Genomic DNA, 26,058 nt, shown 5'->3' with positions numbered 1-26,058 from the left:
AGATGCTGTAAGCTGCACCACTGGTTTGGGTGGGAGGGGGTCTGTGGGCTGCAAAATTGCTGGGGATTGCTTCATTGACTTGTCTGGCTGGACCCCAGTGCCTCTTCCTCCAGCCAGACTCCGTCGTTTCCCTGTTGCGGTGTTCCCTGTGGAGTTGCGTCTGTGACTGTTGCCGAGGCTGCAGTGTGCTTGTGGAGCCTCTGGGGACACTCTTTCGCCATGTGCTGAGCACTCTCGCAGATGTAGCACTTCCTGTTCCCTCTAGGAGGCTTCGTTTTGACTGCTCCCGGTGTTAGGGCTCTGGTAGCTGACTGAGCCCTGGCACCTCCGATCTCCATCGGTTCTTCTCCCCCTCCCTGCGAGGGTGTGGATTGCGCACGCGTTGCATCTTTGGGAGAGAAGGGAGGTGCTCTGGCTGGCGCCCTTCCCCAACATCCTTCTTCTCTGTTCCAAGGACGTTCCTCCAAGCGCACCCCAATCTCCAGCGCCCTCTGGACCACTTGCTGAGTGTTCTTTGGCCTCTCTCCCCTTGCAATCTCAGCTTTTACATCTGCATTCAAGCCTTCCCAAAAGAGGTCTCTCACTGGAGCAGAATCTTTCTCCCATCCCAGTGCATGAACTAAGCCAAAAAAGCGTGCATGGTACTGCCTCACACTGGCTCTGCCTTGTTTAAGCCCGTGTATGTCTCTTCTGGCAATGTCGATGTCTATCTTTGATAAAAAACACGAATCCATTGCTTTAATGAAAGCCTTCGCATCTTGGAGCGCCGGATCATTATCTCTCCATAAATTCCTCAGCCACGTTTTGGCCTCCCCATGCAAATGGGACAAGATAAACCCCACTTTCTCTCTCTCCTCTCTAAAGTCTTTTTCTAGCAGATCCAGCGCAAACAGCAGGTCGGCTCTGAAGTTGGGGTACTGCTGTAAACTCCCGTCGAAATGAGATACCAGACTGCCTCCCCTCCTCCCCAGTCCAATGCCCTCGGACCTGGGTCCCATTTGCCCCAGTGTAGTGAGCGCTTCCAACCTGGTTCGGAGATCTCTGCAGGCGGCATCCATTTCCTCTTCCCTTTTCTTGGAGGCCCGTACCTCCGCGTTGAGTTGAGTTACTGCATTTCGCAGTTCTGTCAGTTGCTGTTCTGGAGTCATCTTGCCTGATTTGTGTGAGCTCTCGAAGCACCCCTCCTGAGTACTCCCCTTGCCCTGACCATGGGAGCCCCTTTTTGTGAATCCTCTGATTCACTGGACAGACTCAGAGACCTCGGATCGCTGTCATCGCTGACATTTCCTTCGGACTCCTCCCCTTCGCTCTCCATTTCCTCCCTCTCCTGTGCCTCTGCTCCTGAACCCCTGACAGATATCTTTATAAATGTCTTAGATGCAGGAATAGTGGGGATGTTCATCAGATTTGCAGGTGATGGCAAATTAGAAGATAGATTCAAGATGACCTTAACAGATTGGAGAACTGGGCTGAAACTAACACAGTGAATTTCAATAGGGACAAATGTAAGGTTTTACAGATGCACAAATATAGGATGGGGGGCGCCTGCCTTGACAGTAGTACGTGCGATAAGGATCTAGCAGTCTAGTAGATCACAAGCTTAACACGAATCAACAGTGTGATGCAGCATTAAAAAAAGAAGCTAATGCAATTCTAGGCTGCATCAGCAGAAGTATAGTGTCCAGATCAAGGGAAGTAATAGTCCAACTCTATTCTGCCTTGGTCAGAGCCCACCTCGAGTGGTGTGCCCAATTCTGGGCACCACAGTTTGAGAAGGATATTGACGAGCTAGAAGGTAACCAAGATGATAGAGTGTCTGGAAGCCAAGCCTTATGAAGAACAGTTGAGGGAACTAGGTATGTTTATCCTGGTAAAGAGAAGACTGAGAGGAGATATGATAGCCATCTTCAAATCTCTCAAGGGCTGTCACATGGCAGATGGAGCAAGCTTGTTTTCTCCTGTTCCAGAGGGGAGGACTCAAACCAATGGATTCAAATTATAAGGACAGACTTCCTTGAAAGGTCATGGACGCTCCTTCAGAGAAGGTTTATAAGCAGAGGTTGGATGGCTCTCTTGCAGGGAATCTTTAGCTGTGATTCCTACAGTGTTAGACTAGACGCCCCTTGGTTCTATTATCATGGTTTGCTGAGAGGCTCTCTTACACAAATCCCTTCCAGAGGAATGCAGATGGTGCAAAAGCGTCACTTCATGCCAATGTTGGACTTGTGCAAGAGAATCTCCCTTTGGGCTTGGATCCCTCAATCTCTCACACAACTGCATGCCTGATGCCCCCCGCCAGCAGCCACCTGTGGGAAGGCTGCCTCCAAGATCAACTTCTATGGTTGCTAGACACAGACTTGCTTGGGGATTTCCGCATGACAGGTCAGACAATACCCTGCTGCAACAAAATGTTGCAGCCTATCCCCACCCGCTTAGAAATGTTCTCATTCATGGCTCAAGCAGCCTTGTACAGGAACAGGAGCCTTGTATAGGAAGCTGCCTTACATTGAGTCAGACCATTGGTCCATCTAGCTCAGTATTGTCTACACTGACTGGCAGCAGCACTCCAGGATTTAGACAGAAGATCTTCCCAGCCGTACCTGGAGATGCTGGAGATTGAACCAGGTACCTTGTGCATGGAAAGCAGGTACTCTACCCCTGAGCTACAGCCCTTCCCATGGCTTGCAAGCCTCTCAAAGGGGTGGAGGACAGAGGAAGGGGGAGGCATGAATTATTTCCCTTTCCCCTCCCAAGGCTATTTGCTGCTGTGACACCACCAGAGTATCCTTGTACTCCAATAACATCTAGAGGGCACCAGGTTGGGGAAGCCTGCTTTGGGGCAAGGACAGCTAAGGTCAGCAACATAATTTTGAGCATTTTGAAGCACGGGTGTTCGAGATAGCAGGTGACACCCCTCTCCCCGAGAGTCCAAAAATGCAGGCAGCTGGGCTAACAAAACAGAGATATTAAAGTCTTCGGAGAAAAAAGCGTTCCAGCTTCCGCCTTCTTCAGCTGCTCTGATTTGAATCAAAGAGGGCTGCTGGAGCCAAGGTGGTAGTTATCTTACACTGAGAGGGTGGCACATTCAGAAGTGTGGCATTTTCTGTAGGCTGCAGCTGAGGGGTGTTGGGTCTTATCCTTTGGCCACATGACTAAGGTGTTCCAAATACAGTGGTACCTCAGGTTAAGAACTTAATTCGTTCCGGAGGTCCGTTCTTAACCTGAAACTGTTCTTAACCTGAAGCACCACTTTAGCTAATGGGGCCTCCCGCTGCCGCCGCTGTTCTTATCCTGAATCAAAGTTCTTCACCCGAGGTACTATTTCTGGGTTAGCAGAGTCTGTAACCTGAAGCGTATGTAACCCGAGGTACCACTGTACATTGATCCAGGAGTTTTTCCTGGATCAGAGGCTTCTCTATTTCAATTACTCTGCTCTCCTTTTGCAATAAATGAGCGAGTCTGTAATTATCTAACTCTGAAGAGCTTCAAGACTGGTTCCAATCTGACACATCCTAACCGATGCAGCTCCCCTCTGTTCTTGAATCTGCCTTCATTCAAGCAGGACACCCCCTTTTAACAGCCTTGCTTTTGTACCACCGTTTTACAAGCAAAGATTGAAGTGTCAACTTGCTATATAGCACTTTGTCGTCAAGCTTTCGATATTGTCTCTCAAGGCCTTAGGAATTATGCACCTTTGTTCTAAATGTTCACCACTGGAATGTTATAAGATTCTGGACAGGGAAATGAAAGTCCTTCATGTGGCGCATAGTTAAATTGTGGAACTCAAACCCACAGGAGGCAGTGGGGGCCTTTAAACAGAGGCGGAGCAAGCCAATCGGGCGCCTGGGGCAGCGTGTGTGCCCTGAGCCTGGAGGCAGGGCCAGCCACCCATGGGACGGGGCCAGCCGGGGCAGGACGCTCCGTGGGGCCTCCAAGGAGTCTGCCTGCCTCCTCCCACTCAGCCGCCCTACAGCTGAGGGGGAGGCAGTGGGCAGACCGTTTGGGGCAGTGTAGAGCCTGCGGGCGCCCAACCCCCAAGAGAGACGCGTGGCTCGGGCGTGCTGGAGGCCCCGCAGTGAGTGCCACCCAGCATTTTGTCACGCCCCCCCTCAGTGGTGACACCCAGGGCGGGCCGTCTCCACCACACACCCCTTCCTCTACCCCCCCACTCCCCGCCACAGGGATGAAACCCAGGTGGGCCGCACCCACCGCACCCCCTTCCTCCGCTAGTGGCTTTATTTTACTTTTAATGTTTTTATTAAGCAATTTCAACATAACAAATTATCAAACCGTATAATCACATACATTATTTCCCCCCTTTTTCCCCACCCCCTTCCATTCCCCCCTCCCCCCAAGGACTTCCCTCAGCTCCTCTCTTTCTCTGCACATATTATTCCCTGCATGTTACAAAAATATACATATCTCCTTACCTTATCTATCTATCATGTTATCAACCAATAAATTTGTGTATGCCAAGGAGTCCAGTTCATAAATTTGTCTTTTTAGATAATTTGTAAAAAGCTCCCCTTCTTTCTTAAAGTCACAGCTGTCCTTGTCCCGCAGTTTGTATGTCAGTTTAGCCACCTCTGCATAGCTCATCAGTTTTTCTTGCCACTGTTCTTTCGATGGGATTTCCTCATTCTTCCATCCTTGCCACTGTTGTAGCATACATAAATACCGTAAGTTCTTTGTTTTTCTTGGTAGGTCTTGTCCTACAATCCCTAACAAAAATGCTTCTGGTTGTTTTTTTTACAAATGTCGTTTTAAACATTTTTTTCCAATTCATTGTATATCATCCTCCGCCAGTGGCTTTAAATGAGGACTGGACCAATTCATGGAGAATCAGGCTATTACAGGCAGCCATGCTTCTGAATACAAGTTGCTGGAAACCACAGGAGGGGAGAGGGCTCTTGTTCTCACGTGCTGCCTGCAGATTTCTCTTTGGAGCATCTTGTTGGCCTCTGCGAAACGAGGATGCTGGACTAGACGGGGTATTGGCCTCATCGAGCAAGGCTCTTCTGTGTTCATATGAACTTATGTCAGTTACATTTTAGGGCCGGCAGGTGATGTTTTTGCCTGATATTGTGAGTTTTGCTTGATATTGTGACTGGCTCCATGAGATAAACACAGGTCACCCAGCGTTTCGATTCAGAAGGATGTGATTGAGAATTGTTGACGGATGGTTTAAGCACAACTCGTACCGATACTCTGTGTAGATTTGGAGGCTGGCAGGATGCTATAAAAGCAAGAGGCTTGCCAATTGCTTTAGAAAGACTTTTCCCCCCCAAAATGAATTCGGAGGAGTTTGGATTTGATATCCTGCTTTATCACTACCCAAAGGAGTCTCAAAGCGGCTAACATTCTCCTTTCCCTTCCTCCCCCACAACAAACACTCTGTGAGATGAGTGGGGCTGAGAGACTTCAAAGAAGTGTGACTGGCCCAAGGTCACCCAGCAGCTGCATGTGGAGGAGCGGAGATGCAAACCCAGTTCCCCAGATTACGAGTCTACCGCTCTTAACCACTACACCACGCTGGCTCTCTTCGGGGTTGGAAGAGCTCGCCAATGAGGAAAAATTACAAGGTTTGGGGCTTCTTAATTTAGAAAAAAAAAAAGGCAAGGAAGTAGGGACATGATAAAGGTGCATAAGATGATAGATGGTGCAGAGAAAGTAGTTTTATAAATCATTTAATGTGTCAATACGATTGGAAGTTGTTAATATTGCAGTTGTTGTATGAGGATTGTTATTTTGACCAGAATGTATTTGAATTAATAGGATTTTGGAATGCAGAGAAAAAGTAAACCATCAAACCATCAATTCTAGCATGCGGGGCCCACCTAAATTATATAATTTGGTATCTGAATTATTGGTATTAGTAATTGTATTATAATTTGGCATTGTTATAATGAGACTATTATTGGATTGTAATTGAAAACTAATAAAAATTATTATCAGAGAGAGAGAGAGAGTAATTTGCATTTTTGCTCCCTCTCTGGTAATACTAGATCCCAACAGGGTCATCCAATGAAGCCAGCTGTTTAGAGATTAAAGGAAAGACTACTTCACACAGCACTTAGTCAAACTGGGAGATTTGCTCCCATAGGTTGCAGTGATGGACACCAATCTGGATGGGGTTAAAAGGAATATAGCCTCAGCATTTGCTAGGGCAGGGCCATAGCACAGTGGAATAGCAGTTGCCTTGCATGCAGTAGGTTCCTGGTTCAATCCCCAGGGGCAGCATCTTCAGCTTGAGCTGGGAATGTGCCCTGCTGGAAAGCAAGGATGCTCTCGGGCAACTGGATGGACCAAAGACCCGGCTCGGTATAAGGCAGCTTCCTCTGTTTGTAACACAGGGGCTGGTGGCCTTGGTGAGAACTTGGCCTCTGTCTGTCAGAGCTACCTTGCCCTGAAGGCGGCAGTGCCGGCTGCCTTCCGAAGGAGAGACCAACCAGCTGCCAGGGAGGGACGCGGTTCCCTCTCAGGAGGACTCGTTGTCACCCAGGCAGGAGTGACCCAGATTCCTGTCTGTGGCAGGAGCCTGTAGCAGTGCTGTGCCTACATTTCCCCCGCCGCGGAAGTGCTGGGCTCAGCAGGGAGCGAGGCAGGCAAAGAAGCAAGATGGATGGATCCTGCTCTCCCGGCAGGGCAGCAAGAGGCTGCGGGCTCTCGTCTCTTACGGCTCGGCTCCCTTGATTAAACAGCATCTTGCTCTCCAAAGGCTGAGAAATCGCCAACCTTCCGACGCAACACCTGGCTCAGCGCTGCACCAAGGATCCGCTCTGCTTCTAGCTACTTGGCCAAAAGGAAAGAGCGCTTTGCCCATGCTCAGGAACACCAACGGCTTTGGGTCTAGCCGGGTGCCAGACTGGGCTCAAGCATTCCAGACAGGCTCTGGGGCCAAACGCCAGGCGAGATCTTGGCAGGCGAGATCCAGAGAAACCTTGGAGCGGTGGATAGGGCCCAGCTCATCGGTGAATGTGCTGGTCCTGGGGGCTAACCAAGAGGCGGGGTCCGAGTCCAGTCTGAGGTTGATGGTGCGGTATGGAGGCTGTCCGTCAAAGCTGTAGCTGGGTCCAAGGCAGGGAGACGGGTGGGGTCAGGAACTCTGGCAGAAAAGCAGGACAGGGTGCTGGCAGGAAGAGGCTACCAACAGCGTTGCTCCCGCAACCTGGGAATGGGGCTGACTGGCTTTTATCTGCCCCGAGGGCATAGGGCGGCCCTGGCCCACAGGTGACTTGCCTCTCCTGGCCTGGAGGCGAGCACTCCTCCTGCAGGAACTTAGTTCCCTCCGCCTCTCTGCCCTGAGCCTCTGTAGCTCAGGAGAGGCTGGAGGGTTACCGGACTCAGAGGCAACCTCTTCTTCCCCTAACTGGGCTGAGAGTGGAGCACCTGCAGGCAATGGGTCCTCCATCACCTCAGGGGCCAGAGCAGACTCAGCTGGTGCCTGCACCTGAGGATCCAGCACAGGAGAGGACCCTTCAGGCTGAGGCCCCAGCCCCGGCTCAGCTGGTTCTGGAGGCGGGGACTCCTGTGCAGGCTGGGATTCCTCAGGTTCAACCTCTGAGTCCAAATCCCAGGCCATCACAGTGAATCTGAAAAAAACCGCAGGGACTGGCCATGCTTATGGTACAGGTTCCTCCGACCTGTGTATGGCAGTAAAAGTTTGTGTGGCATTAGTTTGCTTTAAGAACATCAGAAGAAAAAGAAGAACATCAGCTGGATCGGGTCATAGGCCCACCTAGTCCAGCATCTTCTCCTCCCAGTGGCCAACCAGATGCCCCAGTGGGAAGTATGAAAGCAGGACCTGAGCACACCAGCAACTCTTCCTACCCACCACAACCGCCAGCAACTGGCAATCAGAAGTGCATTTCCTTTAACAGTGAAGGTAGAACATAACCATTGCTTTATTGGTGGCCATCACTGTATCTTGTGGGAGTGAGTTCCATAGTTTAACACCTGCTGCGTGAAGAAGAGGATAGAGCCAGTGTGGTGAAGTGGTTAGGGCCTGGGAGACCAGGGTTCAAATCGCTGCTCAGCCACGAAGCTCACTGGGTGACTCTTGGGCCAGTCAGTCACTCTCAACCTATCCTACCTTGCCAGGTTGTTGTGGTGATTAAATGAGGTGAGGGAGAACTATGCACACTGTATTGAGCTGCTTGGAGGAAAAGGTGGGATATAAACGCAAATGACAATCAGCCCTACCTTTTTGTCTGTCTCCCAGCCACCCCATTAGTGTGAGCTGCCTTGAGCTTCTGAAATTGAAAAGGGGGGGGGGGGGACGACAGGTGGCACAAATCTCCCTAATAAATAAAATCAGCAAAACGGCTTTCTGAGTGGATGCAAGAGAACCTCTCACAGCCATGGATGGAACTGCTGGTACTCGGGAGAAATACGGTCGCACCTGCCTCCCTGCAAGAGGTCTGAGAGAACGGCTCCACCTCTTGGCTGAAAGAGTTCTGCCTCCAAATCGAGCGCAAAAACCACAAGGGACAGATGTGAAACTGTATCAGCAAAGAGGCCGTGGTGGTGATGCTTGGCTGAAACACTCTGGGGGCTCTTCCAGCTCTCCCTGTTATTGAGCATGCAGACTGGTTTGCTTGCATGGAGATTAGACTGTCTAGCCTTTACTGAGCATTTATTGTGATTTGTTTATGGGACGGCTACAGAAAAACAAGCATACATCCTGCATGGCAAACATAAGAGCCCTGCAGTACCGGATCAGGCCAGCGATCGGTCCATCTAGTCCAACATCCTGTTTTCACAGAGACTATGTAGATGCCCCAATGGGAAGCAAGCAGGCCCAGAGCAGAACAGCAGCAAGCCCCCGCTCCCTTGCATTCTGCAGCAACTGGTGTTTAGAAGCATTCTGCCTCCAACAGTGGTTGGAGAATGCGACCCAATTAGCTTGCAGGGTGTTTACCTATCTTCCCATTCCTCATTTGTTCATCCTGCACTTTGCAATGTGTTTCCCTAACACCTCCCAAACTGCAAAAAGTCTTTGTTATTTCAGTGTGGATTTGTCAACCAGGCTGTCTAATTAACTTAAATAGCACAAACCTACATCTCTCCCCAGAATGTGCTTGAATCTCTCCTGAAAAACAGTGAGTCTGGAGACCATCTTTCTCTCTCTTTTGCTGTTTCTTGTCCCAGAGTAAGAGCCCAAATGAATCCATAATGGGATATTGACTCTATTTTTATAACAGCATCTAGCTTGTGTGGCTACCAGTTTGGGAATAGAGCAAAATGGGGCTACCCCAAAAAAAAACAGGGTTGCAGTTTTTGAATATTTGGGTGGGTGATCTCCACAAGTTATCTATCATTAGATTAGTTTGAAAACTAAAATAAAACAAAAAAGCCCAAACCAAAAGCAACATAGCTAGACAAGGACCTATCTCCTCAGTGACTTAAATATTCCATAGTGTAGCCATCAACAAGCTGATGCCCTCCAGAAGTTTTGGATCACAACTCCCATTAGCTCCAGCACCCGGCCCACAGTGTGAAAATCTCTGAATTTTCATTCAGTTTGTTCCTTTAAGTTCATTTTCAAACAAAATGTTTTCTTTTTACCTCTCTCTATATGTACTGTATGTCACTAATTAGAAACGAAAAGATTAATAATAGCAAAAAAGATCGCTCATACTACTAATGGACTCATTAGACATTTAGACCAGTCGTATTTTTTGGACATGGTCATGTTTAAATAAATAGGTGAACAAACAAGATCCCCGCAAAAGCAGTATATAAATAATCTTATATAAAACAAAAACTTTTTCTTTAATGTCCTTTTTTCTAGCCAACATCAGAATACGAACCTTGAAAAGATATCCCAATATCGGCCCCCATGTCTATTTAGCACAAACACTGGCATACAGAGGACCACTTCTTTAAAAAAATACTTTATTATTACCATCGTCTTTGTCATCCACATTACAGAAGCAATCTGTTCTGTACCAAAAAACCCCCCCAAAAACCCAAACAGCAATGCAACTTGGAGATCCCCAACCAAACCAGATCCACCAGTGACCGAGATCACGCCTTCTGGGAGGGGCAACAGCTGTCAGTCACCGGAGCAATACCAGAGCAGCAGAATCCACAGCAGGGGGAGAGAAATGGGGACCTTTTATCCAGAAGGCAGCCTGAATTTAGGAGAAATGAGTGAGGTGAGCAGCCCAAACAGGGTGAGTGATCAAGCAAGTGGAATTGATAGAGAGGCAGAAGAAGCATCAGGCAGAAAGCACAAAAGGAGAGGGGTTGATTTTCAGATATTGTAGGAACAAGGAAGTTTCACCAGCTGATTCTCTGCCTCTGAATGGAAGGAGGAAGGAGGAAGGGGGGGAATAGAACTTTTCAGAAATCTTCCAATCAAAACAAACTCAACCCCAGGGAGGCTCCAGAGCAGCAGCAGGGGGCGTTCAAGATACATCCATCACAACTGGTCCAAGACAAGCAGGTGCCAAAGACCCACCAGCATTTCAGATTAAAAAAAAAACAGGCAGCTTTTGGCTGTTTGTTCTACTGCGCTGAGAACCTGGAACCAGGCCAAGAGCCGGACATTTTTTAAAAGCCACATTCATATGAAACCCAAGCCAGCTTGCTTTGTTCCAAAGCGGCCTGTTCGGAAGCTCTGCTGCCTGGCCATGACTAGCAAAGGATGCAGGGATGCAATGGCATGGAGGCTCACTTTGGGAGCCCCAGAAGGAAAGGTTTCCTGCCTGCAACAGGTCAGCTGCTTTCACAGACCCACCAGAGAACCTCCAATGTTTCTTTTTGGCTGCGAAAGAAGGCAAGACTCCTCCCCACCCGACTAGCACATCCTCCTTCCAATCTGGGGAGCTCCAAATGTTTTGAACTACGAATCCCACCAGCCCCAGCCAGAGGGTTAGGGAGGTTGTGGTCCAACAACATCAGGTTGGGAGAGTCTGCCTTAGAGGTCGTGAAGGCGAGGGGATGAGTTTCTGCAGGGACTCTTTGCAAAAGGTTGGGCCGTGGCTTAGCCATACTTAGAGCTGGCCCACTGAAATCATTTAAGCTGGTGATAACTCAAATCCCATTGATCTCAACGGCTCTATTCTATATGGGGCTAAGGATCCAGCCCAATAACAGCTGTTGTGGTAAACAGAGGGATTTCCTCTCATGCAGAAAGAGAGAGATAAGGAGGAAAGGAGGAAGGAAGGAAGGAAGGAAGGAAGGAAGGAAGGAAGGAAGGAAGGAAGGAAGGAAGGAAGGAAGGAAGGGAGTTCACAGCTAATGATGATGTTCCTAACTTTTGCTGATTTGGGATTGTGCTTTTTAGGCTAGATGTTGGCAACTGACACCTCCAAGCCTAACCTGCCTACTCTCACTGCTGCACCATGCTACCAGTGTGAAGTCAACCAAGAGGCTGAAGGGATCAATGGAGGAAGAAGCAGCCACATCAGCAGACTTGGAGGAGGGTGCATATGAAGGATGACTGATGCTTCGGCTCACCCCCCCTTCAGGACTGCCTCTTCAAACAGGCGTTTTGGTAAAGTTTGCCCCCCAATGTCAACCACTCCCCCAGGAGAAAAAAACTCCACTATCCTGGTTGGAGCTGCTCCAAACGCTTCCTTTTGATTCCACGTCCCCCCCAGGTGGAAATGGGAGATTTGCAAGGTGGGTGAAGAATCCCTGATGCAAATATGGCAGCCAATACAGAGGCCTCAGGATGTTGTTAAAGACTCCAAATCCCTCCATCCTCAACTCCTGGGACTTATGGAGAGAGTCCAGCCTGAAGGGCACCACTACGTTGCCTATCCCAGATCTGGTCATTTCCATGGGGCAGCATTGCAGGGGGTTAAGAGTCATTCCAGGAGGGAGGAGAGCTGAAGGTGGAGGGATGGCTAAGCGAGCATTTAAAAGGAAGGAAAAGAAGTGAGGCAGGGGCTGTTGAGAAAGCGGCCACCAGCCTACTGCCAACCCCCAACACGTACCCCATGAGATTGAGATGTCATGCCATGGCATAGTGACATTCCCAGGGGAAGGGGGGCAATGTGGTGTAAAACGGCAGCCACTGGGCCTCTGGCAGAACTTAAAGCAGCAGGAATTAAAAGGAAGAAGGAAAGTGTCATTTTGCAGAGGGAGGGGAGACCACATCACTGCCCACCACTTACAGCAGTGAAAAGTAAAAGGAAGAGGGGGGAAATGGGGAAGCCGCTGCTCCCGCTGCTTTTCCCAGTGGGTGGGGGACTGGGGCGTTTTGGCTCAGCCCTAATTCCATCTTCCGAGGGGGTAGGAGAATGAAGCCTGGTGGAGGCTGGCTGTAAAGAGCCTCCAAACTCTGCCCACTGAGCCTCTGCTTTGATGGCCGAAGGGCAAGGCACAAGACCCCTCTCCTCTGGCCTGCACACTCCTTCCAAGTTAAAAGACAACACAACAGTGGAGCAACTGAATCGGACACCCACTTCTGGGCTGGCGATGGGGTGGGGGCACCCCGCTACAGGGCCTTGGGCCGGGCGTTGAGGCGGATGACTTCCCTGAAGTCCCGGACAAACTCGCGCAACCGGTCCAGGTAGGGGTTGACGTTCTCCTCCATCCATTCCTCCACCGTGTCTGGGAAGTAGATGCTCTCCATGCGGGAGCGGAAGCTCTGGACGAAGTTCTCCCAGTCCTCGTGGACTCTGGGGTGGGGGGAAAGAGCCCAAGAGAGTCAGGAAGGAAGGATGGTGGCGTGGAATGCCCCCCCCCCCCCCCGGGAACGTGTGGCACAATGCTCAAAGGCTTGGCAAGGGAAGGGCACCGGGTTCAACTCCCAGCTGGCCTCTTCAGTTAAGGATTTCCAATACAGTGGTACCTCTGGTTAAGAACTTAATTCGTTCTGGAGATCCGTTCTTAATCTGAAACTGTTCTTAACCTGAAGCACCACTTTAGCTAATGGGGCCTCCTGCTGCTGCCGGAGCACGATTTCTGTTCTCATCCTGAAGCAAAGTTCTTAAACTGAAGCACTATTTCTTGGTTAGTGGAGTCTGTAACCTGAAGCGTCTGTAACCCGAGGTACCACTGTAATCATAGAACTGATGGCCAAGGAGCTACCTAGTTCAACCCCCAATTAACTTATGTTTATATCTTCTGTCCACAAATGATGATTGTTCAGTGCTGCAGGTTGCCTTACATGAAAGCTCTCACACTGTGCGAGAGTCTGTAACCTGAAGCGTCTGTAACCCGATGTACCACTGTACCAGGAAGCACGTGGATGGGGAGGTACCCCCTCCCCAGATGCCATGGATAGATGCTGCTGCCCCCCAGACAAAGGAGAGGGCTGAGCTAGATGGGCAAATGGGTCATCTTCACATGTTCAGTCCACTCAGCGTCTAAATGGCAGGCAGAGTTTTTCTGTGTATGAGAGAGCTTCTTTGACTGATACGTTAACTCTCCATTCCTTGAGACTTTCTAGGCTATATCCCTGTATTAATACAGATCATCAAAAAGCAATTCAGAATTGATTGCTTTGGCTCTGGGTAGTATTGCTTTTACAGAGTTAAGGCTTAGTGCTCTTCCTTCTGCCTTTCTGGATAGCCACTAGGGCTGGGTGAGATATATATATATATATATATATATATATATATATATATATATATATCCTGGCAATATATAGTGAATCATGATGTATGTGTGTGCTGTACAAAAACCACAGTGTGGGAATGACAGTGAAGCCAACCAATGCTTCTACATAGCTCCATCCTTATTTCAGACATCGTGATATATCAATATATTGTGATATTTAGCTGGTGATATATCACGAAGTTGAAAACCTATCGCCCAGCCCTAATGGCCCCAGTAAGAAACTACCTTTAGAGCAGCATTTATGTGTGTTTTATGTAAAACGGCTACAGAAGACAATACCTAGCATCCTCTATATAAAGATTATTGTGAAAAATGTCCAAGTTCAGCTGCAAAAAAACAACCTTTTGCCAAACATCTGCCCTCTCGAAGATTTGGACCAGCATCCAAACCATCTGCACCAGTTGGGGCTGATGGGAGTTGTAGTCAAAGACATTTGGAGGGCACCAGGTTGGCAAAGGCTGGCCTAGAATGCAATGTCCCTTCCTGCCTGTTTGCAATGGCAAATGACCATGTACTCATAAAACACACGCAACTTCCCCAGCTGGTACTCAATAGTTAGGAATGGCGAAGGAATGTGACTCAGTTCACATAGAAAGGTGACTCTACCTAATTCTCACTTCCTGTAACTATATGCGGACAGAAGCATGACCATCCTTTGCAATGTTTGCTTCTCTGAATTTAGCAATGTCAAGTAACATGTACAAAAGTCAAGTAACATGTACAAAAATGTGCATGTACTAACTAGGGTAAAGTGTGCATAAAAAGGCATATAATTACTGAAAATAACATACAGAAATGTATTAAGTATATTTTAGATGAAGTTTGCACTGAAACACTAGTGGATATTCATGGGGACATTAAAAGAAAAAGAATTCGTGAACTGATGTGGAAACTGAACATAGATAAATGAGAAACTGAGAGAAACCGTGATTGACAGATTTGCCTGTTCCTAGTCAAGAGAGGTCTCGGTTTATATAGTGTCGTGGCTAGTGTTGGATTAGGACCTGGAAGAGACCAGGGTTCAAATCTACACTCAGCCATGAGGCTTACTAAGTTACCTTGGGACTGTCACTCACTCTCAGCCTAACCTACCTCACAGGTTTGTTGTGAGGACTAAAATGGGGAGGCAGGGAAAGCACATATGCCACCTTGAGCTCCTTGGAGGAAAAAGGAGGATATAAATGCAGTAAGTAAATAAATAAATAAATAAATAGAGGACTGAGCCCCCACCCCCTTGCCTTCCCACCCCACCCCTCAATCACTTGCAGGGTGGATGTGCTCACTCACTTGAGAACTTTGCTACCAAAGCTCTCCAGGTTACGAGGGTTTCCAAACTGGTGCTTCCGATGGTAAGGACTGAACCATCCCTTGACAGAGCTGTCGTGCACAGGGAGAGAAGAAAGAAAGAGAAACCCCATTAAGCAGCCAAACAAAGACCGACCTGGCAATTGCATCAAAACACTCAAAGCTATGATAGCTCAGTTGGCTAGAGAGTGGTGCCAATAATGCCAAGGTTGTAGTTTCAATCCCCATAAGGAACAGCTGCATATTCCAACGTTGCAGGGGGTTGGACCAGATTATCCTCAAGGTCCCTTCTAACTGTATGATTCTATGACTCAGGCAATGAAACTTCCATGACTCCTAACTCAGCAGCATCAGGGACACTAAAAATGCATCCTTTAAACAGCAGCCAAAATTCCCTTTATTACTGGTCCAATTTAGTTTCTCCCCCTATGAGGAGGGGAGTGTTTTCAAGATGGCGGATGTCTTTACCTAACACTATTTCTTCTGGGGGTGAGAAATGTGGGTTGCTGATACATTAAGGCTAAAAGCAAAACAGGGAAAGTGCCACAGCTTAGCAGCAGAGCAACTGCCAACAGTACTGTGCTAGACTGACCAATTGGTCAGACTAAGGCAGTTTCCTTGTCTAATTTTCTGCAGTCCCTGGAAGCAGAAGTAAAACAGTGGGTCCACATGGCTGTTGAGGTGCTTCCAGACAGGCTTCAGGGCCACATGCGGCCCTTGAGAAACATGTTGGACCACCCTGGTCTGCACTTAACGGTATACACCACTTTATTTTGGGGGGTGTACATCTCTATGTTCTGCTCACAGAGAGGGTGAGACAGTGTTGCAACACCCCCCTTTTGACACACACACACCCGTCTTGACAGGTGCTTACCACCACCATTTTAGCACCCTCCTTGTGTGTGTGTGGCTACTGACTTGGAGTCTGCACACATGCGTTAGTTGCGCTATTCCACCAAAGCGCAATTGTACAGCTCCCAAAACAATGTCTTTCCATTTATCTTAGCCAGTTGCATTATCTGGTTTGTTTTGCTGACCTATATTCTAAAGGAGGTTGAGTTTGAAGCTTTGCATCTTTGAACCTGAATGCTGCACTGCTACCCTCTTCTCACCTTTGGGGATGCTTGATTTACAACTCTTCCCTGAACTTCTATCCTGATCTTTGTTGCCCAGCTTTTCCTGCAGTTTAGTGGCTCAACTTAAAATTTCCTGTTGTTCTCTGGCTGGAAGGCTAGCAAAACAGTTTCAGATCATCTTCTGTTGACTCTGGCCAATGTCTAAAGAAGGCCTGCAATCCAGGGCAAGAAGGGTCTCAGCCTGCCTTCCATATAAACATTCCTGGGGATCGGACTGCCAGTACGGACTTTTAATTGTCAGTTTCAGAACTAGAATGTTATTACATTGTAATTGTGCTATCGATATGTATAAATAGGTACAACTTAAGAAGCAAAGCAAACAGCAGTGTGTGAAGGCTGAGACAGCTTGTTCCAGGAAAGGAAGCTAACTGATTGTTTTAAAGGTTTGTTTGCTTCCTTTTATATTTAGAACAGGAGCTCTGGGTAACACAGGCTCTGCTTCCTCTCTTCCCTCAACCCAGCAGGATATTCCACAGCTCCTGCTGTGTCCTACACACCCGAAAATCGCATCCAGAGGATTAAGAAGAACTGCATAGTTGGGAGGGACCTCAAGGGGCATCTAGTCCAACTCCTAGCTCCAGAATCCCTGACAGATGAACATCCAACCACTGTCAAAACAGCTCTTACAGTCAAAAAGCTCTTCCTATTGTTTAGTCGGCATCTTCTTTCTTGCCATTTAAATCCACTGGTTCAGGTCCTACCCTCCAGAGCAGCAGAAAGAAAGCTTATAATAATAATAATTTATTATTTATACCCCGCCCATCTGGCTGGGTTTCCCCAGCCACTCTGGGAGGCTTCCAACAAAGTATTAAAATACAGTAATGTGTTAAACATTAAAATCTTCCCTAAAGAGGGCTGCCTTCAGGTGTCTTCTAAAAGTCCGGTAGTTGTTCTTCTCTTTGACATCTGATGGGAGGACGTTCCACAGGGCGGGTGCCACTACCGAGAAGGCCCTCTGCCTGGTTCCCTGTAACTTGGCTTCTTGCAGTGAGGGAATCACGAGAAGGCCCTCAGCACTGGACCTCCACGTCAAGGCAGAACGACGGGGGTGGAGACGCTCCTTCAGGTATACTGGACTGAGGTCGTTTAGGGCTTTAAAGGTCAGCACCAACACTTTGAATTGTGCTCGGAAACGTACTGGAAGCCAATGCTCCATCTTCCATGGGACCACCCTTTAGATATCTGAAGGTGGCTGTGATATCACCTCTTGGTCTTCTCTCCTCCAGGCAAAACATCCCCAATTCCCTCAACTGTTCCACATAAACAAGGCTTGGCTTCCAGACCCTTGAGCATCTCGGTCACCCTCCTCTGCAGACGGTTCCTGCTTGTCAATATTCTTCTTAAACTGTGGTGCCCAGAACTGGACACAGCACTCCAGGTGGGGTCTCACCAAGGCAGAATAGAGTAGGACTATTACTTTCCTTATCTGCAGCTCTTTTTATTTAAGGGGCCGTGCAGGTATGCAGCAGCCGTAAGGGAAAGTAATTAATTAGGGCGAACCTTAAAATTAAGGCTAAAAACAATTAAGAATGTAAGACGCCTGTTCAATGTTCCCATATTTCTTCTAATACATCATGGAACTGTTGGAGAGGTTGTGGGGACAAAGGGACTCCCCCCACCAATCTATGATGTGAATACCCTTGCTTCATTCCACAATGAAACTTATCAGGAGATATCAAAGGTTATTTAAACACACATTCAAATCTCCCTCCATTTATCCCTAACGAAATATGTGAACTACAAAGACATTTTGCCAAAAGGATCTTTTGACATGAATGCTGGCAGCTGCCAGGAACTTTACAGCACAACAGTGGAAATCATTTTTAAAACCTGACTATATCATTAAAGGTAAAGGTAAAGGTACCCCTGCCCGTACGGGCCAGTCTTGACAGACTCTAGGGTTGTGCGCCCATCTCACTCAAAGAGGCCGGGGGCCAGCGCTGTCCGAAGACACTTGCGGGTCACGTGGCCAGCGTGACATCGCTGCTCTGGCGAGCCAGAGCCGCACACGGAAACGCCGTTTACCTTCCCGCTAGTAAGCGGTCCCTATTTATCTACTTGCACCCGAGAGTGCTTTCGAACTGCTAGGTTGGCAGGCGCGGGGACCGAACAACGGGAGCGCACCCCGCCGCAGGGATTCGAACCGCCGACCTTTCGATCAGCAAGCCCTAGGCGCTGAGGCTTTAACCCACAGCGCCACCCACGTCCCCGACTATATCATTAGAGTACAAAAATATCTTGAATTCAGCAGCCCTCTGCCCTCCTGCAATTCCTGGTACCTGGTATTGTGAAGCATCCTGTTTCCACTAGTGGAGGTAGAACACAGCCGTTGTGGCAGGTAGCCACGGATAGCTGCTTTATCCCCCATGAGCACACACTGCTGTGATTTTGAGCAAATGTTGTGTTCTTCCGTTCTCCCCATTTTCCAACCGCCTTCTCCTGCTGTCAGCTCCCTCTGCATCCTGCTTCAGTAAACAAGAATCCTGGACAGCAGACAGATTTCCTAGTTTTTGTTGTCAACTCAGGAGCACCAATGAACATCCACCTCGTTTGTAAGGCGGGATAGAACACAGGTTGGCTATGGGACAATTCCGAAAAGGTCGTTTGTGGAGGTAAGGAATACTATATCGTGTCATCCCAAAAGGTTTTCCGTCCCCAAGCTACTTGCAACACAGGTGCTGCTACCCCCCCTTTCCATTTAGACCAGCACCCTTGTGGGGGGTGGGCAAATTTAAGGGGAAAGCTGCCTTGCATCACAGTTTCCCTGTACATTTAAAGTGCCTGGTTTCTTCGAAGGAATCTTGGGAACTGTGTTTTGATAAGGGTGTTATGAGGGGTAAAGTACAGTTCCCAGGATTCTTTGGTGGAAAGTCCTATGCTTTACATATGCTTTCCACCACCTACTTAAACATTATTTTCTTTGTTTAAGCAAAGCGATCCTGGCAAAAGTTACATGTGTCTTAATCCATTTTTAGATTATTGTTGCTTGTTTTTGGTTTCAATGCTTTTTAAATACCTGCTTTTTAGACTGTCATTCATTGATTATTTTAATGCTTTCTTTTATGTAAGTTATTTTGAAGCTTTATTATAATCAAGGGGCATGTAGATTTTGTTAAATAGATACGTTTAGATTTATTTATTATTTTATGGCGGTGGAAGGAACCTTGGTTTCACCCTGACATGCACATACACATGGCTGCAGAGGCTCCCTGCCACCATTCCAGATCTCCTTACCTTTCTTCTTCCAGGACTTTGATGACGGAGTCTCTTAGCTGCCCCGTGACCTGTTCCACCATACGGTAGATATCAGAACCTGGAAATGCCCCATTGCCATCACTAATGAAAAACACAGGAAGGGCGGGGTGGGGAGAGAAATGTTGAAGCACCACAGATGCTGAGTTAGATGTGTACAAATGGCTGCCAGCTCGCCCCCAGCTAAATCTCTACGCACTTGCTCACATAAGAACATTAGAAGAGCCTGCTGGAGCAAACCAGTGGCCCATCCAGTCCAACATCCTGTTCCTATCGTGGCCAACCAGATGCTTCAGTGGGAAACCAGCAAGCAGGATTCAAGCACAGGAGCACTCTGCCCTCCTCTGGTTCCCAGCAAATGATATTCATAAGCATTGCTGCCTTCAAATGTGGAGGCAGAGTATAGCAATCTTGGTTGCTAGCCGTTAATAGTCTCTGCCTGCATGAATTTGTCCAATTCTCTTTTAAAGCTGTGCCAGATTTAGGAAATAATGCTGCTGCTGATGATGATGAATAGTAAGACCTATATTTACTGTAAATGGGTACCTCCCAAAAACATCCATTTTAAAAGCAACTGTACCAAAATAAATTATTGTGAAAATAAGAAATATTGGGGGGGGGGATTTGGTCCCTGCTCAAAGCGCCATATTACCAAACTCCACCCCTGTTTAAAGCCATCTAGGTTAACAGCCATCACTGCCTCCTGTGGGAGTGAGTTCCACAGTTTAACTACATGCTGTGTTGAGAAGTCCTTCCTTTTACCTGGCCTGAATCTTCCAACGTTCAGCTTCACTGGCTATCCACAAGTAGCCCAGCAACTGCTTGGTACAAGAATGACCACTCAAACACTCGAAAACTGCCCCCCACCCTATCACCAAGTGACATCCCTGCCCCATTCAACCCCCTACACACCATATGCTCTTCTCCAACTGCATGTTCTCGAAGCCAAGCATGGACAGAACCTTCTTCTTGGTAGCTTCTGTAAATCCCCCTGTGGCAAGAGAATTTAGGGTGCGGGAGAGGGGATGTGTTAGTGGATATTTTGCCCAGCTGAGTTTCCATTGAAGCAAGTGCTTCCATGCAGAGCAACTTGGGGTTCTAAACTGGGTGATGTGAATGGGAACTTTAAGCGGCTAGTCCTCTGTGGCTTATGGGCAAGAAAGAAGACTACGCTGCTCCACTGCTGGTCCAAGACTAGCTGATTGGCACTGAGATTAAAGGCAAAGGAAGAAGCGAGAGACACTTAATACATTGCAATCAAATCTTACACAGGGGTTTGGTGCCAAGGGTTCTGCATATACACAAAAATAGTGAAAACCCCAAATGTTGGAGCTGCCCACACAGCTAATAAGTGAGGGGAAAGAGAGAGAACCCCCCATACTTCCAGAGCCTTGCCTAGCAAGCAAGGCAGAGAGATCAAAAGCTCTTTTGTGCCAGGAAACCCCAAGCAGACCTCATGCAAAAAGAGCTGCTAAGTTCTCTGTCTTGCTTGGGGGGCAAGGCCTGCTCAGTGCACTGGCTCTGGAACGCTAGAGATGCTTGTGGAAGATCTCGCAGGAACTCAGATGACCCTGTGAGATCTCGCAAGAGCTGGCATGCTGACTGGGACTTACCCCCCCCCCCCAGCAAGGGAGAGAGCTGAAAAGCTCTTTCTGAGCCAAATAAACCCAACCCGTTGCTTAGATTTAATCTGCGCAGTTTCGGCCAGTCTGCCTTCAACCACACACGCGCGGTTGAAATCACACAAGTTAAATGCGCATGAGATGCGACTGCAAGACTTATACTCCACCCATCGTCCTGCCTTTCCTACAGACACCCCCTCCCGCTGCACAGCTCCCCAGCCAGGTCCCCTCACCATTCACCAAAGTCTGCAGACACACAGCCAGCGAAGGGATCCCCACAGGCAGGAGCTCACACAGAGCTGAATAGTGATCATACCTGCAAAGGGAGAGGAGAGAGGCCAGTCGATACCTTTTGGGTGGGAGCCCCCCATTATTTATCACCACAACCCTCCTGGTGCCACATTTCATTGGGAGTCCACAGAAAGCTCACAGAAACAACAGCCTCTATTCCTTTGGTAGCTCAGGATTCTCTGAGATGGGTTGAAGTTCAGTGGTAGAGTAGCTGCCTTGGATGCGGAAGGCCCCAGATGGAGTCCCTGACATCTCCAGGTAGGGCTGGGAAAGACCCCCACCTGGAAACCTGTTGCCAGTCAGGGTAGGCAATACCAAGCTAGAGGGACCAAGGGTCTGACTTGGTATAAGGCAGCTTCCTGTGTTATTATTTAAGCCAGTCCTATATTCAGAACAATGTAGACTGGAATCCTACTGTATTTTAAAGGGAAGGACTATAGGGAAGTGGTAGAGCAACTGCTTTGAAAGCAGAAGTGGTGCTGACAATGGCGAAGTTGCAAGTTTGATCCCCTAAGAGGCCCTAAGGACTAGATTTGCAGGGGGTTGGACTAGATTATAATCATAGAGTCCCTTCCAGCTCTATGATTCTCTGAGAAAGCCATTCTATAAGAAGGTGCCAGATTCAATACAGTGGTGCCCCGCAAGACGAATGCCTCGCAAGACGGAAAACCCGCAAGACGAAAGGGTTTTCCGTTTGCAGAGGCGCTTCGCAAGACGAATTTCCCTATGGGCTTGCTTCGCAAGACGAAAAATGACGAAAAATTTTGAATTTTTTTCCCGCTCCAAAACCCCTTTTCCTGAAGCACTAAGCTGCTAAAAGCATTTTAGCAGCAAAACCGCTAATCCACCACCCCTTGAAAAGCCGTTTTTAGCCCTTAAAATGTCAATAGCGCTAATAGCGCTACTCCGTCAATGGGCTTGCTTCGCAAGACGAAAAAACCGCAAGACAAAAAGACCCGCGGAACGGATTCTTTTCGTCTTGCGAGGCACCACTGTACCTGGAAACTCCCAGTAGGGCTGGAAGAGAAACCCTGAAGGTCTGGCTCAGTATGAAGCAGCTCCCTGTTGGAATAAACAACTTGCCTCTGAACATGAACAGAGTGCCTTCCCTTCCCCACGAAATAGTAATACATAGGCCCTGGATGTTGGGAATTAGAGTTATTAGTGAGGGGGGGTTGATTGTTAAACCACTTGGAATTGTAGTTTTGCGAGGGGAATTAGAGGGGTCTCCCATCAACTTTCAGCACCCTTAACAAACTACAGCTCCCAGAATCCTTTGGGGGAAGCCATGACTGTTTGAAGTTACAGTCACACCTTGGGTTGAAGTAGCTCCGGGCTGCGCTCCGCGGCGACCCAGAAATAATGGAGTGTGTCATTTTGAGTGTCTGCACCACTCGTGCATGCGCACTCAAAATGACGTCACGCGCATGCGCGGAAGTGGCGAATTGCGACCTGCGCAGACACGCGGATGCCAGTTGCGTTCGCTTCAGGATGCGAACGGGGATCAGGAACGGATCCCATTCGCATCCAGAGGTACCACTGTAGATCATAAAATCATAGAATCGCAGAACTGAAGAACTGGAAGGGACCACGAGGGTCATCTAGTCCAACCCCCTGCAATGCAGGAATATTTTGCCCAACGTGGGGCTCGAACCCACAACCCTGAGATTAAGAGTCTCATGCTCTACCAACAGAGCTTTAAATGTGTGCTGCGAATGTTGACCTATCAGGGTTCAAGGATGTATTCCAGCAAAGCAAAAGCACTCAAGGAGGGCCAGTGGAGGAAGACAGGTGAGAGAGAGGCTGTCTCCTACAGACAAGGTGTGGCCCAGGGAGAGTCAACAGGGCCAGACACAGATGCCTGGAGGGCCTGAGGTCCCTCCCAGCCCATGGCAGAGCTCCCTCCCTGGACTTGCCTTTGCCACCCGGTGAGGACGATGCCCTGGAACCGGATGGAGGGCGTCTTCGACATGGACTGGATGACCTTCAGCCACCTCAGGTGATTCTGCAGGTGGTTGTTTAAGGGTGTCCAAGCCTGAGCAGGGCCTGTTGTGCCCTTGAAGGCGCTGGCAAACCAGATGGTCTTGAAGCCACACTCTGCATACTTGGCAATGTATTTTCCTAGGAGGCAGGGGAGAAGACAGATGAGGAAGGATCACCCTGGATGCACAGAAGACATTGACGGGTTAGGTCTGCTGTGCCATCTTTCAGTGCCAGGGATAGACTTACCTCCCTCCACCCCAGCCTTGATCACAAAATCATAGAATTTTAGGGTTAGAAGCGATCATGAGGGTCATCTATTCCAAACGCTTGCAATGCAGGAATTCTTTGCCCAATGTAGGGCTTGAATAAGAGCCTGAGAATTAGAGTCTCATGCTCTACCAGCTGGGCTATTGATTGAGGGAGCTTATTTTGTTCTATTGCTAGCATGCTGCCATGGCTTTTATTTGGGGGGGGGGGGGAGGGTGTTTGTATGTTTATTCATTACATTTATATTCCACTTTTCCTCCTGGGAGCTCATGGTGGCATACAGACTTCCCCATTTTACAATCGTGTGAGGCAAGTTAGTGACTGGCCCAAGGTCACCCAGGGAGCCTCATTCATGGCAATGTGGGGATTTGAACCCTGGTCTCCCAGGTCCTTGTCCAACACTCTAACCACTACACCATGCTGACTCTCACATGTGATATATATGTAAAAGAATTGTACATGTTCTACAAAAACATCCTGGTGTCCCCACTCCTTTATTCCCTGCCAGTCTTTCCCTACCTGAAGGGATCGCCTCCTCCAAGACCAGCCCCCAACTATCTGAAGTGAGATAGGTTATAGCAGGGAGAGGGCCTTTTTGATGGTGGCTCCCTGGCTATGAAATTCTCTTCCTGGGAAGGTTCATCTAACACCTGGTTTCTTTACCCCGCCTTTTAATTCTAAATTTATCTGCCAATTTCACCAGTTTCCTTTTGTTGCTTTCCCTCTTGTATTTTAATGTTCCATTTGTAAGCTGCCATGAAAACGTGTGTTTTTTAATAGAAAGGCAAGATATACATTATTTAATAAAAATGAACAAATAACCCCCACAAACCTATTTGCTGCGTATCAAAGTCCGGGGCGTAAAACCACAATACAGGAGAAGCGTGTTTGGCAATGCCGGAGTCTGAAAAGATTTAAATCGACAAACAAAATGAGAAGGTGGAGAGGAGGTGCTGCTGCTCCCACCCTAGATTCAACAACCTCAGCAACAAGACATTAAGGACTAGAGCCTTGCAGCCAAAGATTTGGCTGGCTCTTTCACACCAGCTTATGAACTTCCTTCTTCCACGGCTTTGTGGCCCCAGGACACATGTACATCTCCTCTCTGCCCACTCTCTCTTCCCGTCTCCCTTCTCTCCCCTCTATCCTGCTGCTCTTCACTGCTGTCCTCAGACCCATAGCCCTAATTTCCTAAGCCTAGTCCCTTGTGCCCAGACATCTACTGCAGGAATGTTGAAGGACTCAAAACTCCCATAATCCTTGATCAGCAGTCATGCTGGCTGGGGCTGATGGGAGCTGTAGTCCAGAAAGGCCGAGATGGTTCACACATAATGCCAAACCACAGTTCACACAAACCAAGGTTTGTGTCCATCAAGAAACTAAGGTTTATTGGCAGTAAACAAACAGGATTCATACGTGGTGTTAAGCCACGGTTTAATAAGCCAAGTTTTATTAACAACTTAGAACTGGGATAATAAACAAATGAAATAAAGGCAACTCAGCTGATCGCTGCTAGAGACACAACCACCATCACAAAAAAAACAATTTTGTGTATCCAGTTGTAGGTTTTAAATAGAAGATTTTTCTGTTCCAAGGTAATATCTAAGCATCCATTATGGGTCTATAATAGCAGGTCACCACTTGGTTCTTTGCTGCGATGTTACGCAATAAAGTCTTTAGAACTAAAATAAAATAAAATCCTGCTCCTGTTCCCAAAGAAACCCAGGGTGGCAAAGTCTGGAGTAACCAGACAAGACTCTGAAAGCATCACGGACCTTGAATGGCTGCCATGTCAACTTTCCGCAGCATATCATCCCAGAGGAGGGTATGCAGACCCCACTGGCCAGTGATGAAGCTGACCACCTCCCGGATGTGGTTCAGGTACATCTTGCCCATGTTGCCGGCATTGCGACTCATCCAGTTCTTAGAGTCCATCCCTTCCCCTAGATGGAAGACCTGGAGGGACAGAAGGAGAAAGGAGGGCAGGTGGTAACGGAAGGTTCAGGAGGAGCCAGGTACGAACATCAGGGCCAAGGCTGGTACCAGGAGGAACCTGGCAGTCTCACAAGTCAGAGCCTGCCTGGCATGCTGGCAAGGAAGGGGGCCATTTGCTGGGAGCAATCCTAGAATCATAAGAGTCGGAAGGGATCCCAGGGGTCATCTAGTCCAACCCCCTGCTGTTCTGGAATTGCTGCTAAAGAATCCCTGACAGATGTCCATCCAAGCTCTGTTTAAAAACCTCCAATGAAGGAGAGACCTCCACCTGCCCAGGTAGTCTGTTCCAGCCTGGTGCCACCAGTGAAAACACCAACATTCTCTGCTCCTAAAGCAGTGGTCGGGGGGGGGCATATTTGAACCCACGTGGAGTCCTTTCCGGATAGCCATCTGAGGGCCACATGCCAGTGGAGGGCAGGGCCAGAGTCAAAACAGGCGGAGCAACAGATATGAATTCTACCTTTTGTTCAAAGGCAAGAGAGAGGCTTGAGCAGAGCTCAAGGACTCTGGTGCCAATGCCAGGATGACTGTGCTATCAACAACTGTTTTGTGAATGACTTCAGTTAGCTAAGTACTTATCATGCAGGATGGTCCTCTACCATTGAGGAACAGACCTTGTCCGCCTTATC

At 48.3% G+C, this 26,058-nt stretch overlaps 1 protein-coding gene across 10 annotated transcripts in view; it reads right to left on the bottom strand.

Moving 5' to 3' along the window:
* Window positions 1–9,880: 9,880 nt before the first annotated feature.
* LOC310664655 (hexosaminidase D-like) overlaps window positions 9,881–26,058 on the bottom strand; it is a 41,263-nt gene continuing 25,085 nt past the window's right edge. For 8 of the 10 annotated variants that reach the window (XM_083414013.1, XM_083414014.1, XM_083414015.1 and 5 more), the window contains 8 exons: window positions 25,210–25,390; window positions 24,267–24,338; window positions 23,101–23,305; window positions 21,127–21,209; window positions 20,184–20,262; window positions 19,254–19,355; window positions 14,866–14,955; window positions 9,881–12,635 (listed from right to left, as the gene is read on the bottom strand). In XM_083414013.1, coding sequence (XP_083270139.1) covers window positions 12,452–12,635; window positions 14,866–14,955; window positions 19,254–19,355; window positions 20,184–20,262; window positions 21,127–21,209; window positions 23,101–23,305; window positions 24,267–24,338; window positions 25,210–25,390 — 996 coding nt within the window. In that variant the 3' untranslated portion in view covers window positions 9,881–12,451. The remainder of the gene's footprint in view (window positions 12,636–14,865; window positions 14,956–19,253; window positions 19,356–20,183; window positions 20,263–21,126; window positions 21,210–23,100; window positions 23,306–24,266; window positions 24,339–25,209; window positions 25,391–26,058) is intronic. The other 2 variants (XM_083414012.1, XR_014505020.1) reach the window with 2 other exon arrangements.

The sequence above is a fragment of the Podarcis tiliguerta genome (assembly GCF_965153285.1).
Source record: "Podarcis tiliguerta genome assembly, chromosome: 14".
Classification (NCBI taxonomy): domain Eukaryota; kingdom Metazoa; phylum Chordata; class Lepidosauria; order Squamata; family Lacertidae; genus Podarcis; species Podarcis tiliguerta.
Note: the sequence above shows the minus strand (reverse complement) of the source record. Positions and strands in the feature narration are given on the sequence as shown.